Source organism: Taurulus bubalis, assembly GCF_910589615.1.
Source record: "Taurulus bubalis genome assembly, chromosome: 1".
Taxonomy (NCBI): Eukaryota; Metazoa; Chordata; class Actinopteri; order Perciformes; family Cottidae; genus Taurulus; species Taurulus bubalis.
Window position 1 is genome coordinate 33083597 of NC_136589.1, and position 14097 is coordinate 33097693.

Genomic DNA, 14097 nt, shown 5'->3' on the forward strand with positions numbered 1-14097 from the left:
GATGGACCGGTCATTTACGGTCACAAACTGGACTGGATGGTTTCCTACAATCAGCACCTGAGCAAAAGGATTTCAAATCATAGATTGGCAGCTAGCATCCGAGCTCCAGCTTTGTTCGGGTGGAGGCCATACAAGTTAAAAAAAGTTTCCTCATGCCCAGAAGACATTAACAACAACAACAACAACAACAAAATGGGCAGCACAGGTACAGGGCAGCCAGGGGTTCAAGCTGAGCAGCCTGCTGAAACAATTATGAGAACAAAAATGTCTGACTGCTCCTTGGGAATGTCCTTTATGCCGACATGAATGATAATGGTGTCTACCTCTGGATGGGATTTCATTAGGACAGGAATGTTGTCTGTCATGTCGAGTACCTTGGCCCACGGGAGTGGGCTGTACCAGCCTGGGTCTCAGCGTAAGAGCGGGCTGTGGAGCCACACTCCCCCCTTGATGGACGGTCCGAGAGCAGTCCGTCGTCAGGTGCAGAAGCAACACAGAAGAGCCACCATTCCGAGGCACCAATGCCCAGCCGCAGTTGCTTGGTTGCAGGGGGCCGACAAGCCAATGGGGGAAATTCCTGCAGATCAAAGATGTTGAATCTATTTTCTAGCCTGATCTCCTGAGGTTTAAAAGCATGGCAGGACCTGCTGCCACAGCGTCTCCCCTGCCAACGACAGCCCATCCTTCAGCAGACTTAGTACAGAGAGTTGAGTTGGCTTTGGGTCCAGCGAGTGCCAATTAGAATCCAGGGATCCTCAGCCTCAACGGAGCAGGACCAAGGGATAGTGGTGTTGTTTGGAACAGTCTGGGGAGCGGTACTAGACCTGACGCGGTCAGGACAAGTTGGGCCTGGGCAGTAGCGACAGCCGAGAACTCCAGGACAAGTTATATTTTGTGTTTAAGTTCAAACAAGATATGTTGTTTTCAACTTTAAAAAGCACCGGATGGCACTCACACACAGCCATGACGTTAACAATTCTTACAAACAAATAAAGTAAATGACTAAAACCGCTGAAATACTGAATTAAAACAGTTCCTGATTTAAAAATCAGTGCTTCACTAACTGTTTGTTGAGTTGCTCTGCTTGTTTCTCTGAACAATTTAAATCTAGACGTATTAAAAGATACAAGTTAAAACAATCAATGTCTAAAAACTGTTAAAAGTCAGTTTATGACAGAGCTCTCAGTGTCGAGTTTTTCAGTACTGCATCTCTGGTTACAGGCAAACATAACCACATTCAGAGAAAGATGAAAACAGACTTGAAACGGTCTGTGCTTTCGGTAAAATCCTCCTTTTCAATATAGTGTTAAGTTACTCTTTACCGCAAAGATCTCCACATTTTTATGAACACCATATCAAAAGATGTGTAGGAAAACTGCAGGCGATTTCACCACTTCTTCAGTGACATCATTGCTTTTCCTCTGATAAAAACGACATCTTCATGAATCGTGTTGGCTCCCTCTTGGTTTGGCACAGTAGTCTCCGCTAATATGAAGCTGGATATTATCACTCAATTAGAGTCAATAAAAAGTTATGGGGGAATGCTGAGAAATGGCTACATCCCCACATCTTTTGGCCCACCTCATTAAGCATATCATTACTGTGCAACACACTTTCCAGTGGGCGGAGTGCTCTAAAAGTGTCATCCTCTGGCAACTGGAATTCGCTAGACTGCTGTTACTGTTTGTGAATTTGTACGCATGTGTGCGCAAGTGTGTGTTTGCTAATGGCTTAGAAGGGAGGAGAATTTCTACCAGTTTGTCAAAATATTGGCACTTTTCGTTGAGAGTCATTTTTGGGGGTTTGCGTGTCATCCAAGTGATGGCACATTTATTAGTGGCTGATTGCTTTTAACACAAGCTGCCAGCCAGACCGGCGGCAACAAAATGCAGTTTATTTCCAATATGAAACCAAGCATTACACGTCACGCTCACGCACAGCACTGACAGAAGTGCTACTGGATAATAACCCTTCCTCTCCACTTTCTTGAACCACCATTAATGCAATCTGAATTATAGCCCATCGAGTCACAGATCTTAAAGTGATTGACTTGTTTTCCAAGGCGTTTATTGAGTGCATTTTAGTACAATATTTTTTCAGAAAGTTACAGCTTACAAACTCTTGACACGTACTTGTCACAATTTACAAGTGGTAGCTATACAGAAACAAAACAAAACCAAATAAAAAAAATGTCACGCTCTTAAACAGTGTACCTGTACACACAAATGTGCCTGCTATGTTCACACACATACATTCACTCTCTCACACACAAATAAACAAAGTATGACATGTGCAAGCTCATATCCATCTCCATCATCCATTGTGTACCATAGTGGGATGTTATGACTGGTTTCCTTGAAAGGTCCCATTTCACCTGCTCTTCTTGCCCACAGTCTTCCTCCCACAGCAACGTCAAGTATTCACATGGTGTGTGTCTGTGTGTGCATGTGAAAGTGTTGCGTGTTTGTGTTTTAACATGTGTGTATATCGAGTCCACGGTCTGAAACACAGAGAAAAAAGAGAATGGAGTAGTTTAATAGGGTAGCTTTGTAGGGTGTCATGTCAGGTCAACACGGCTTCTACAGTTCGGACCTATAAATGATAGGCATGAAATCAGCTACTAAAAGGATCGTTGGTCACTTCTCTGACAGTAACAGCACCATGAAACATTTTACAAGCTCTGTTATTGTGTTTTGTATCAGTATGTGATGAATGGCTTCCATATGAAATGGCTTTCAGAGAGGGATGGCGACCCGCCTCTCCATTCATCACACTGGAGTGTCATTACAGTCAGATATTTAGAAAGACAAACAGAGCAAATGGAGAATTACACTGTTGCATAATGAATGCATTCTATCATCTCATTCACAGGCTCTTGGGTTGAAAAGCAAATACATGAGACTGAGCTGAATAGAGGACTAATGCATTCAAATTGAATTATTGCCTTCTGCAAAAGGGATTTATGCCAATCTCAAGAAGTATGTGATTATTATTATAATAAAATAATTGGAAAAGAAGAAAGTAATTGATTTTGCCAATGAAGCAAACCAGTTGCTTGATTGTATGTTCCAGCATACAATCATTACCAAACTAAACCAAAGAAATGAACATTATACAATTACAAAGATGCTGCCACAAATTGCAATACAAAAAAACGGCCAATTGTCTTCAATCAGCTAACTTTCTGACTTTCATCCCGTCTTCATGCCACTTCTGTCCTGTCACCTGTAAACTGACTCATCCCCCTCTTTCTATCGCATCGGCCCAGACTTTGTCAAGTCTATGCCCACTTTCTCTTCATGAAGCATCAGGCTGGAAACCAGATGTGGGCAAAGCACAATTGAGGGTTTCTTAGTTTGTGTGCATTAATTTTTTGACGCTCCCTCCAGCCTCCCTAACCGGCCCAGGCAGGTCACTGGAGCATAGAGTCAACCATTCCTCAGGCCGTGGTGGCCCTGGACAGCTTGGTTACACCAAGGATAAACGAGCTGGAGATGTGCCAGCTAGCGACAGAGACCAGGGAGAGAGGGCAGGGCAGAGAGAGGAGGAAGATGACTTAAGGTGGGGAAGTATACATAATAATCTGCTAATTGGTCCGCCATCAATTTATAATTTTGAATGAAAGGTGGTTAGATTGGTATTTATTCATGCCTCTTCAAATAGGACCAACAGGGATAGAAGCAGGTGCACATTTTGCAGAGAATTGAGACAAAAGCTCATGATAGTTGTCTGTGAATAAGATACTTTGTTACCATGTCCGCATGTCAAGGGAACATAACCACAGGGACATTCAGCTCAGTTTGCTTTCAATTTTAAAGGCCATTGTTATTACTATTTCAGCACTTGACAAAACATGATTTCTAAAATTTAAGAACCGTTTCTCAAAGCTTTCCAAAGAAAAAATAGCAACTAAGCAAAACCACCACTACTCATCACCAAGCTGCTCGGACACTATCGCATTGCACAGACCGTTCACACTACAGTCTTTACAGACCATCCCCAGACTAGAAGATACATCATCCTTGTGTACTATCTAGACATATCATCAAAATACATTCCAGATACAGCAGGTGTAATTTCACAGACAGTCTATCCACAGCATCCCTTAGGAACATTGTAGACATCTTGCAATAAAGTACTACCAAAGAGTGTGTTTCCAAAACACCAATTCCTACAGCTAAGACTTATGGACAGATTCATATACGCATGAAACTCCCACAAAGGGTTTGCCCTCAACCTGTCTACCCATATGGCAGCAGCATATAGTGAGAGTGCATAGATGTGCTCAGCAGCTTAGCTACAGCAGTCTGTGGAAGGCTTTGCTACAATGTGAGCAGCGTGCCCGTGTGGGCTGTTTAAGCCTGTGTGTTCATAGGAATGGCATCAGGTGTCTGTTGGCAAACCTCTGCCCAGATGCTCTTTTTCACTGTGTAGAGAAGTGAAGCTGATTCCCTTTGATTTCCAGCTATTTGATTAGCTACTTTACCATGCATTTCAAACTTGCAGCGAGTTTTGCCTCGCCCAAGACACTTGCAGAACCCATGAGAAAGACTAACTGTATTTGCCCGAAATAAAATACATATAGATACAGAGTAATTGTATGTTTAGTCAGCGTATATTTACCATGGATGTGGGCCGGCTGAGGCGTGGACTTCCCTTCCCCTCTGGATGTTGCTGAGCACTTGCGACACACACAACAACGGAAGAATAAGAAATAAAAACATAAAACATATCTGTACAAGTAAGTGCTCACCAGCAAGAGACAGAATGTGTACAGCCACATTAAACATGATCTCCAATAAACGGATATTTTGTCAATTATTTTAACTCCTACAGCAATTGTCATATAGATCTACAATACCAATTATTTGCCTACAATTCCTTTAATGTTTTCCTCAGCTTAAGATCCAGTTCGGATTGTCCTTGTGCCCCTGAAGCAGGCAGTCGTACAACCCAGTGTCTGTTGTCCGGTCGCCTGAAGGGAAGCAGGGCACCGTGGGGGAATCTACACATTGCATGTGTCTATCACAATCTAGTCAACAAACATGTCTTTGCCAAAAATGCAAGCAGAGAGTTCTGTACATACATATTCATTCATATCACCTTCAATATGAAGGTTTATTATGAAATATATAATCATATTCAGCAAGAGATAAACATATTTATATTCTCTGAATCTGGGTGGGGCTAGATGAGAAGTCCTTTAGGAAGGCCTTCCACCCAGGTTACCACAGGTAGTGTTAAAGTTAAAATATGAGTGGGCGGCATCTTGCTATAGTGATTAAAAACAAACAAACAAACAAACAGATGGTAAAAGACAAAATATAACTGGCTCAAAATTTTGACCAGTCCATTTACAATACATTTTTCAAATTCTTCAAACGAGCAAAATATGATGTGAAAGTTGAAGATGGTGCTCCACTGTACATCCCTGTGTTCTTCTCCCTCAAATTATTCCTATCGGCAATTGCTTTTTCTTCTGGGACTTATTTCTGGCCAGGTCAAGGCATCTTCATTGCACACATTGACGACGGTAAAATCACAGGTCACATGATGTTTCTAAATGTCTCACACTTCGGTTTACAATTTTAACATCTTCAAGTCCAGATAATAAAGAAGTACAATGTCACTCATTTGACCATACAGTCTGAAATTGTGAGGGAGACCCTGTGTCAATGTTGGATTGTTGAAGTTATTTTGGTTTAAAATGACATGAATGGCAGTCCATAACCACATCAACGGATATCTGTCTTCTTCCTTTATTGTGGATAAATGGAGAAACAGTATCAAGTCTGGACCCTGAAATCCTGGTGTGGATTGCATGAAATGTGATAACTGTTAATCGTGTGGTAGTGTAGACCCTGGTCTCCTGTTGTCATGGTAGTGGATTAGATTAAGACAATAGTCTCGATTCTGGCGCGTTCCGATGGATAAGGGGTCATTCGAGGGCTGCCATTGTTGTTGGTCCTACGAATGCTGCCTGCTCCATGGCACAGCGCCCCCTGTAGTCATGCCATCGTTGTGGGGGACTGGCTCATCTGCACCCTCATGGACTGGATATTACTGAGGATCTTCTTTTGGTGGCCTGCCAGGGTCACTCCTATTCTCAGCAAGTCCCTAGAGAGAAAGAGAGAACATTAAAAAGAACATTTTGCAAGCAATAGATGAAATACTTTCCATCATATTGAAGATGAAATGGATTATTTCAGTATGAAGGCATTATACTCGCGGAAAAAAAGGCTTTTGTTTTCTGGTGCATTTACAGTCATAACATCACTGTGTATAAAAGGCCTATTTCAGGGTGAAATGCTAGTGGCGATGAACAGAAAACACAAATTTACAAAATTAATTCTATCACTTGAGAGAAGACTTACTAATGCATGTTGCTTTGCATTGCAAAGAGACTGCATAAATGGCACCAAGCCCCAAGCATACATTCTTAATAAAAAATGTTAGAATGATTATACATTTTCACATAAATTTGTAGACCAAGCAACATTGTTAATTAAAATAAATGAAGTGCAATAAGCATGTCTATTGGTACCACAAGTGCTATGAGAAATGATGTCATGACCCAGGCTTTGAAACTCAAGAGCACAGAAACAGCAGCAAATAAATAAATATGTCTCCTGAAAATGGGTATTTAAAGGATTTACATCCTTATGCATTTTGGAAAGTTGTTCATAGAAAATATTTTTCGATGCAATCCTTGAAAGACTTGAGTCACTGGGTGCATTCATGGTAAAAATACACACACTTGATGTTGAGTAATTTCATACGAGTGTGCCCATCAAGTACCCTATAGATTTAGAGCTCTCGCTTTGCACATGAGCAGGTGAACTCACTCTGAGGTCATTTGAGCCACCAGCTGCAGGGAGGTAAAACCTGAGTTTAGGAAGTTGTCTCTGTACTGGCTCATCTTGATGGCAGCGAGCCAGTCCTCTACTGAGCTGAAGGTGTTAAAGTCAGGTATGGATCTGTCCAACAGTGGCTGAGAAGGCCTGCAGAAGCGAGAAGGGAAATGGGAGGTAAGAGGAGGTAAGTATAGTGCAGGGCTTTGATGCAATATTAAGCAAGGAGGATTTGAAGAGAAGGAGAGGAACTGTGGTTATGGCTTTTGCGTAGGCGTGTGTGAGAGGATGCAAAAAGGAGGAGTAGAAAGTGTGAGTGTATCTATCTATCCATCCATCCACCTATCTGTCTATCTATCGAGAGAAAAAGCTCCACTCTTTGACCTGAATGAAAGTTAAACTACCAAAAGCGCAAATACTAACCCTACAACAAGCATGCTATTGGTTATAAGGAAACGGATCACAAATAAAGAAACAGTAAACTGAGCTAAAATACAGGAGGGACCTTGATGAAAAACAGGCTCCATTGCACAAACTCAAGCTCACACGGAGCCAAACGTTCATGTTTTAACATGGCAGCTGCACAAAGCACACAGCAAAACAAGTGGCTTCAGGACAAGTCCCTGAATGACCCTCACTGTTTGGAGTGGAATGTAATGGAAAATCTGTGGAGGAACCTAAAGTTCGCAGTTCCCAGAAAGTCCACAACCAATCTGGATGAGCTTGAGAGGATCTTTGATTACGGGTGGAAGAAATTGCCCAAAACAATGGCAATATCATATCCCATTGAGATTCAAAGCAAATCGAGGCAAATGGTCCCTATACAAAATAACGAATAAACATTCTGAATATTTGATTTCTTATTGCATTTTCCTGACCAACATGTGGAAAAATATAACTTATTAAAGTCAATATGGGGGTGTGGATGGGTAGGAGGAAAAGTTCAGGTTTGATGCAATCAACAGTAATACATGAATGTATATTTTATGAGGGGATGAAAAAGAAAGCATGTGCGTGCTGGATTGTTTGTGCACACGGCATGTGTAGATACTGTATATATATAAACAGATGAAAAGCATATTTGTGTATACTGAATGTCCACTTTAGGGTGAATGCCCGTATCATGTGTTTTTACTCACACTGCAGGGATGTTGGCTACAGCTTTGAGGCTGGTGGGATTTCGGATCATCTTGTCCAGGGTGCTGACAATGTCGGCGAAGCGGGGTCGTACATTACGGTCCTTCTGCCAACAGTCCAGCATCAGCTGGTGCAGAGCACTGGGGCAGTCCATAGGTGGCGGCAGACGGTAGTCCTGTTCAATGGCGTTAATCACCTGGTGGAGTAAGGGTGGGAAGGATAAATTTGTTGTTGGTTGTTATTTATTCAGAGATTAAGATAACTGATGATTATATTTTATATACCAAACTCCATACAGTAATTACAACTTATTGCCGTCAGTCACAGTTTTTTTTTCTACCAGCTGGCTGGTTGTCAGTAATATTCTTCATCAAAAACAAAATACCAATTTGAGTTTGCAGTGACTCATGATATTTAGCATATCCACTTTATAATCCTGACACACTCATCCCTGCCTCAACAACAGCCCACCCCTGTCCCATATGGACACACTCCCTCTGGCCACTCAAGAAACGGTTAGCATTCACGCCGATGTGGCCTGCTTTTTGACTCCAGACAATCATATGCCACTCCTGGAGGACAGAGCAAGGAAAAAGACGGAAAGGAGAGCAGAGGCAGTGTCGCTGTATAAAGAAGTCACTTGGGAATGGACAGATTGTATATAATTAACACTGTAAAGTGCAGCCACTTGACACATGTTTCTTAAAGGCTGCCTGGCCTTGTTAAAGAATAGCTACAATTAAGAGTTTCAGGGTAGTCAGAGTTGTAGTGAAGTATTTTCTACGAGTTGAACAAAGTTTGATCAGAACTTGTACCTTTAATTCAATGACCAACTTTCAAACTCAATTCACTTCTTTATTCATTATAATGTATGGTGTGTAATACATTTACAAACAATTAAGTCAAAATAACTATTATGCCAAAGTAAAATAAAACCACTTCTTAGACACTACAAACACATAAGACTCCCCAGAATGCAGCATTGCACATTGATGGACCTAGCTCTCACCCGTATCCATGTATCCAAACTGTCTGTAGATTTAATCTTTTCTTAAAAATGCATAGTTGCAAGATAAGAGTCTGGTGTGAAATGAATTCTAAAAGATACTATCATTAAAAATTAGAGGCTGCTCCGTAGGTTGCCAAGTCCACCCCGGAGTTGAGTGCAACTCAGCACAATCTTGACAAATGGTGCATATGGAGAAGTCGTTGTGTGCAAGTGTGTGTGCGAGTGTGTGTGCGAGTGTGTGTGCGAGTGTGTGCGCGTGTGTGTGCGCGTGTGTGTGTACTGAGCAGCCGGACATGCTGAGCCGTGCCAGTCCTCTTCTCTGCATTAGTCCCACCAGGCAGTGTTTGCTGCTGGCCCACTGAGGCAACATCTGCTGGGTTGGACGGTCCTTGTGGAGCAGGGTCCATAGAGGCCTGATGGTTGGCTGATTGTCTCCCTAAGGGAGCTTAGCGAGAGATACTTTGTAGTATGGGACTATATCCAATGCTTGTGGGTGTTGGTGCCTGTGTGTTTATTGGAGTCTGTATGTGGACCTTGTCCAAACGGACATGGGGAACAAAGCAGAGCTCTCAGCAATCATTCATTGCTCTCAAAAGCTGGCCAGGAAGGAAGGAGGATAGTGTGTGACTGTGTCCATAATACGTCTGCTTTCAAAGTCAGAGTCAAGGACATCTTCAGTGATGATGCTATGAGATGGGATCTGATAAAAATGTGTGATTTATTACAGCTTCCTCTCTTATGAGCTTGCCTTGATTGTGTATCTATGCAGTGAAAAGACACATCGTTTAACCGCATCTGTACGGAAATGGCCATCCTTTTAATGAGGCAGTTTTTTCAGATTTTTTACACTTACTTAAATGTTTATTTTTATGATCTTTCTTTAAGATCCCATGAAATAGACACTTTAATTTTGTTTAAAGCCACCACTTGCTGGTAAGAGGTGCATCTTCAGTGGGGACGCCATGCTGTACTAGTGGGTGTAACTAACAAATCAACATATTATTTATCATAACAAATAAAACATCTTTTCTCTTCATAATTGAAAGCCCAGTTAACGCTCACTATCTTCTGGCCCAACATCCTTTTTAAAATGAAAAACATCACATCAAAAAATAATGAAACAAATTTATTGGTCTACCAATAAACACTTACATCCTGGTTGGACATGTCCCAGTAAGGCCTCTCTCCAAATGACATCACTTCCCACATGACGATGCCGTAGCTCCAAACGTCACTGGCTGAGGTGAACTTTCTGTAAGCGATGGCCTCAGGCGCTGTCCACCTCACTGGGATCTTCCCACCCTGGGGAAAGGAGAGAAGGTGAAAATTTAAGAAACTGTTTTTTTTATTGCCAACATTCTTTTTCGTTGTAAGACCTTAAAGTCTGCCATCACCCTCAACACCACGATGCTTGCCTCAGCCAGTATCAATACTCCAGCAGCCAAACCATACACACGATTCTGCTTCTGTCTCAGCAGCGGCTCCCAACAGTGTCCGCCCTTCACACATCGACCAATCTCACATTTAGCGTCTCCTCTCCCGGAGCAGTGTTTGAATAAAGGAAGATAGGCCCAGGCTTCGGCTCGTACATGGAGCGTGTCTGCCTGTAATTGGGCTACCTGGGCCTCAGGCATGCCACGTGCCCTGTTGACTGAAATTGACAGCTGCTTGTTTAATATTCCACACACACACATATATATATATATATATATATATACACCCAGTTGGGAAAATATGCACAGGGACGTGCACACCCACTCTCAACCCCCCCCCCAACAACACTTCCCCTTTTATCGAAGTTGAGCCAGTTTAATAATGCCAATTAGCTGAACCTGAGAATGTGCAGATAAGCCGCTGTTGGAGACAAACCCAAAAAGCAACCTACACAGACCACCCTGTTCTCTGTTCGCTCTCATCACAGAGTAAGAAAATACTCAGAGAGAGAGGATGGAGGAATGTTAAGAAAGAGACAGAGAGGGAAATGAGAGATTAGTGAGGAGAATGAAAGACAGAAAACCGGTGTTCTGCTGTGTTTCTCTACTGCAGGCGGTTGTTTGAAACGCTGGACAAGAATAACCATGAACAGGTTTACTTGCGTGTATTCCCGCATGTGTACTGTACACACACATATAGGTGTTACAGGTAAGTGCTGCACGGCACTGCAGAGGTGGAGAGGCTGAGCTCATTAACAAGCACCTCTTTTGAGTTTGACCTTTGAGAGGTTGCTGACGCTGAAAAGAGATTTAACATCTGACCCTGAAGGAAGACTGCTATCAGGACCCACCGCAAGACAAAGAGGCAACACTCCACGCTCAATGATTACACGAGCCAGAGGAGAAGAATACATGAAGCATTGAAGGAATTTGGCGATGGTGCAGTGTGTGGTTGTCTGTGTGTGACCGACAGAGAAAATGAGAGACAAGAAAGAAATACGGAGAGGAAGAGATCAATAGTCTAAGCCCCAGCGACTTTAGCGCTTTTCTCATACCTCAGACTAGTTCATATCGGAATCAATTCATCTCTACTAAGACCCCAAGACACCTTCTCTTGCCCTTTCTTTTGTCTGAGGGCAAAATGGAGCTCCACAGATACAAGACCAATATCATCCCTGAGAAAACGTAAAAGGGCCAATCTCCTCCCTCTTCATCTGTCACTCTGTCAGGGGCAATGCTTCAAGTCAATTATTTTATTCGGAAGAACATACATAAGATGAAAAACAAAGAAATAAACAGAATAACATGAAAAAAATTGCCGCTATAAGCAAAAAGCTCTCTAGTCTGGCCCCTCTATCATTACTCGCTAGCTCCCTGCCTTGCTCTGTACATCTGGTCTCATGCCCCAGGAGCCTGTTGGGATATGAGCCGAGTGTCGCTGGAATGGCCTGAGCAAAGACACAGGCTTCACAAGAAGGTCCTTGTGCGCCTCCAATGAGACAGACTTTAGTAATAACATTTCCAAGGCGGGTGAGTTAGAGGCAGCTATGCAAACCCTTCGTAATTACTGCTGTGGGCCAGTGATAGCTCCGCCAAAATCCTGCTTTAATAACATGAAGTGCTGAACAGCTCATGCATATAGGGAAGAAGGCAAAAACATGATAAAAAGCATTGTAGTTTTTTTTCCAGTAAAAAGAGCGCTAATACCATAGGGAATGAGTTGGAGGGGGGGGGGGGGGGGGGGGGGGGGGGGTGCGGGGGAGGGGTAGTAGAAGTGATGATGGGAATTAAAACAGACCTAAAGTTAACACAAAAGCAGGAGTGCTTTGTGGTGCCTCGAAGCATGGGGAGCGCTCTTTGGATATGGTATACTGTGCTGGCTATTGAAGAAGGAACAAGCTGTTTTCTGTTAGCCTTGAAGTGTAATATCGCCCCTGAAACTGAATTCTCACACACTGCCATTATCTCGGATAGATAACTCAGAATTTGTATCGATAAGCCAGACAGTAGCCCAGTCACTGCTGCTGCAGAACTTCTAGGCCTTGAGAGGAGTAATTTGTAATGATATCAAGTGACACTTTGCAAAAACTCCTATGATAATAAATAAAGTGGGTGACATAGAGTGCTTGATTCTCCAGAGATGCTGGATGGGTCTATTTTCTGGTTGATAAATGTTGGCGCTGTGAAGAAAAAGTGAATGGCCATGAGGGGGTGAAAACCTGAAATAAATGTGCCACAGAGAAACCTTACAAAATACTGTCAAAAAAACAAACTCTTGCCCATTTTCCACACTGTGTGCTATTAGACAGTTTTGTTCTTTATCTACATTTCCACATGTGTCATGTGGACAACACATCCAACCATGCTTGCACACCTAATTCCTATCTAGAACACCTCGAGCAGAAGCAGAAGTGTGCTGTCGACCTAATGTCACCAGAATGAGATTTACAGTACTGGCTCCACCTGGTTATGACCACCTGTGTCAGGCGGTGACCAGCTGTGACAGCCAGCGACATGTCTGGAGTGCAACTGCAGCAGAGATGTGCCGGAACTGTCAGGTCAAGAGGTATCATGTTGAGACGAGCGTGTTCCTGTGACAGCCAGGACTGACAGATGAAGGATAAACATGTGGTGCCGAGGTAATATGATGATGGCCGAGGTAGTGTGTACTTACTGGTGTCTGTAATGGTCTCTTGGTCCAATAACGTGTGTGTGTATAGACATTGATACATAAAGCAAGGATATGAAACACCTGTCATGTCTTTGCAGTGGCTTGAGCTCTCCATCTACCAACGTGCCAGATATTTTCATGTAGCCTGTCACTGACATGCTGCTGCAGAATGAAGTAGAAGCTGAAGCAAATATACCTGTCAGAGTACAATGACTAGTCAACGCTAACATGCAACAATATCCCAGATAAAGGTACTGTAAATGAAAAAAGAAGAGTTCAGTGTTTGGTCTTGTTTTTACTCAGCATTTTCACTTCACAAAAACTATTTAGAGATTCCAAGTAAACTTTCTCCTTAATCTTGAAGACAAATATGCAGACATCCTTCTCCCTGTCTTATTTTCTCCATTGTTCCTCTTCTCTTCTCCTTTTCTTTACTCCTCCAACTTCAGTTATCCATTTCCAAACAATGCACACTCAAATGGACTTGAGCACATTTACTTAGGCTGGGGAGAGTGCTCCATCAACATCCTTTTAATGAAATCCTGAGAGCAACGATCTTCCCTGGATGCCTGCCCAAATAGAAAGAGAAAGAAAGTGGGATGAAGAGAGGCCAGGAAAGGAAGAGTGATATAGAGAGATGGGGAGGGAAATAGAACAGAAAGGGGCTGAGGTTGGTTGGTGACAGAGATGTTAGTTTCTCAGACACCCATGGGAATGTATGGTGGAGAGAAAGACACATGTCCTTCACGATGTATACAATATATACAATGGAGTCATAAAAAACTCAAGGAAAGCATTTGTCACAGTTTTATTTTGTGTCCCAAAAATCCTAGACAGTCTCACATTAGGCTGGGAATAGTTTGTCTTTGAATTTGATTAACAAATTCTGAAAATGTCTCAATACTGCGTGGGAAGATAAGAGAAGGGAATGAAAAATTACTATACACCCCATAATTGCTCTACCTCTGAAAAAAAAAGATTAAATACTTCATAATG

At 42.5% G+C, this 14097-nt stretch overlaps 1 protein-coding gene across 2 annotated transcripts in view; it reads right to left on the reverse strand.

Annotated features, from left to right (window-relative positions):
- Nucleotides 1–6008: 6008 nt before the first annotated feature.
- Nucleotides 6009–14097, reverse strand: part of ephb1 (EPH receptor B1) — a gene marked incomplete at both ends in the record, with an annotated part of 136596 nt that continues 128507 nt past the window's right edge. For both annotated transcript variants that reach the window (XM_079227671.1, XM_079227672.1), the window contains 4 exons: nt 6009–6117; nt 6846–7001; nt 7991–8184; nt 10150–10299. In XM_079227671.1, the coding sequence (XP_079083797.1) occupies nt 6009–6117; nt 6846–7001; nt 7991–8184; nt 10150–10299 (609 nt within the window). The remainder of the gene's footprint in view (nt 6118–6845; nt 7002–7990; nt 8185–10149; nt 10300–14097) is intronic.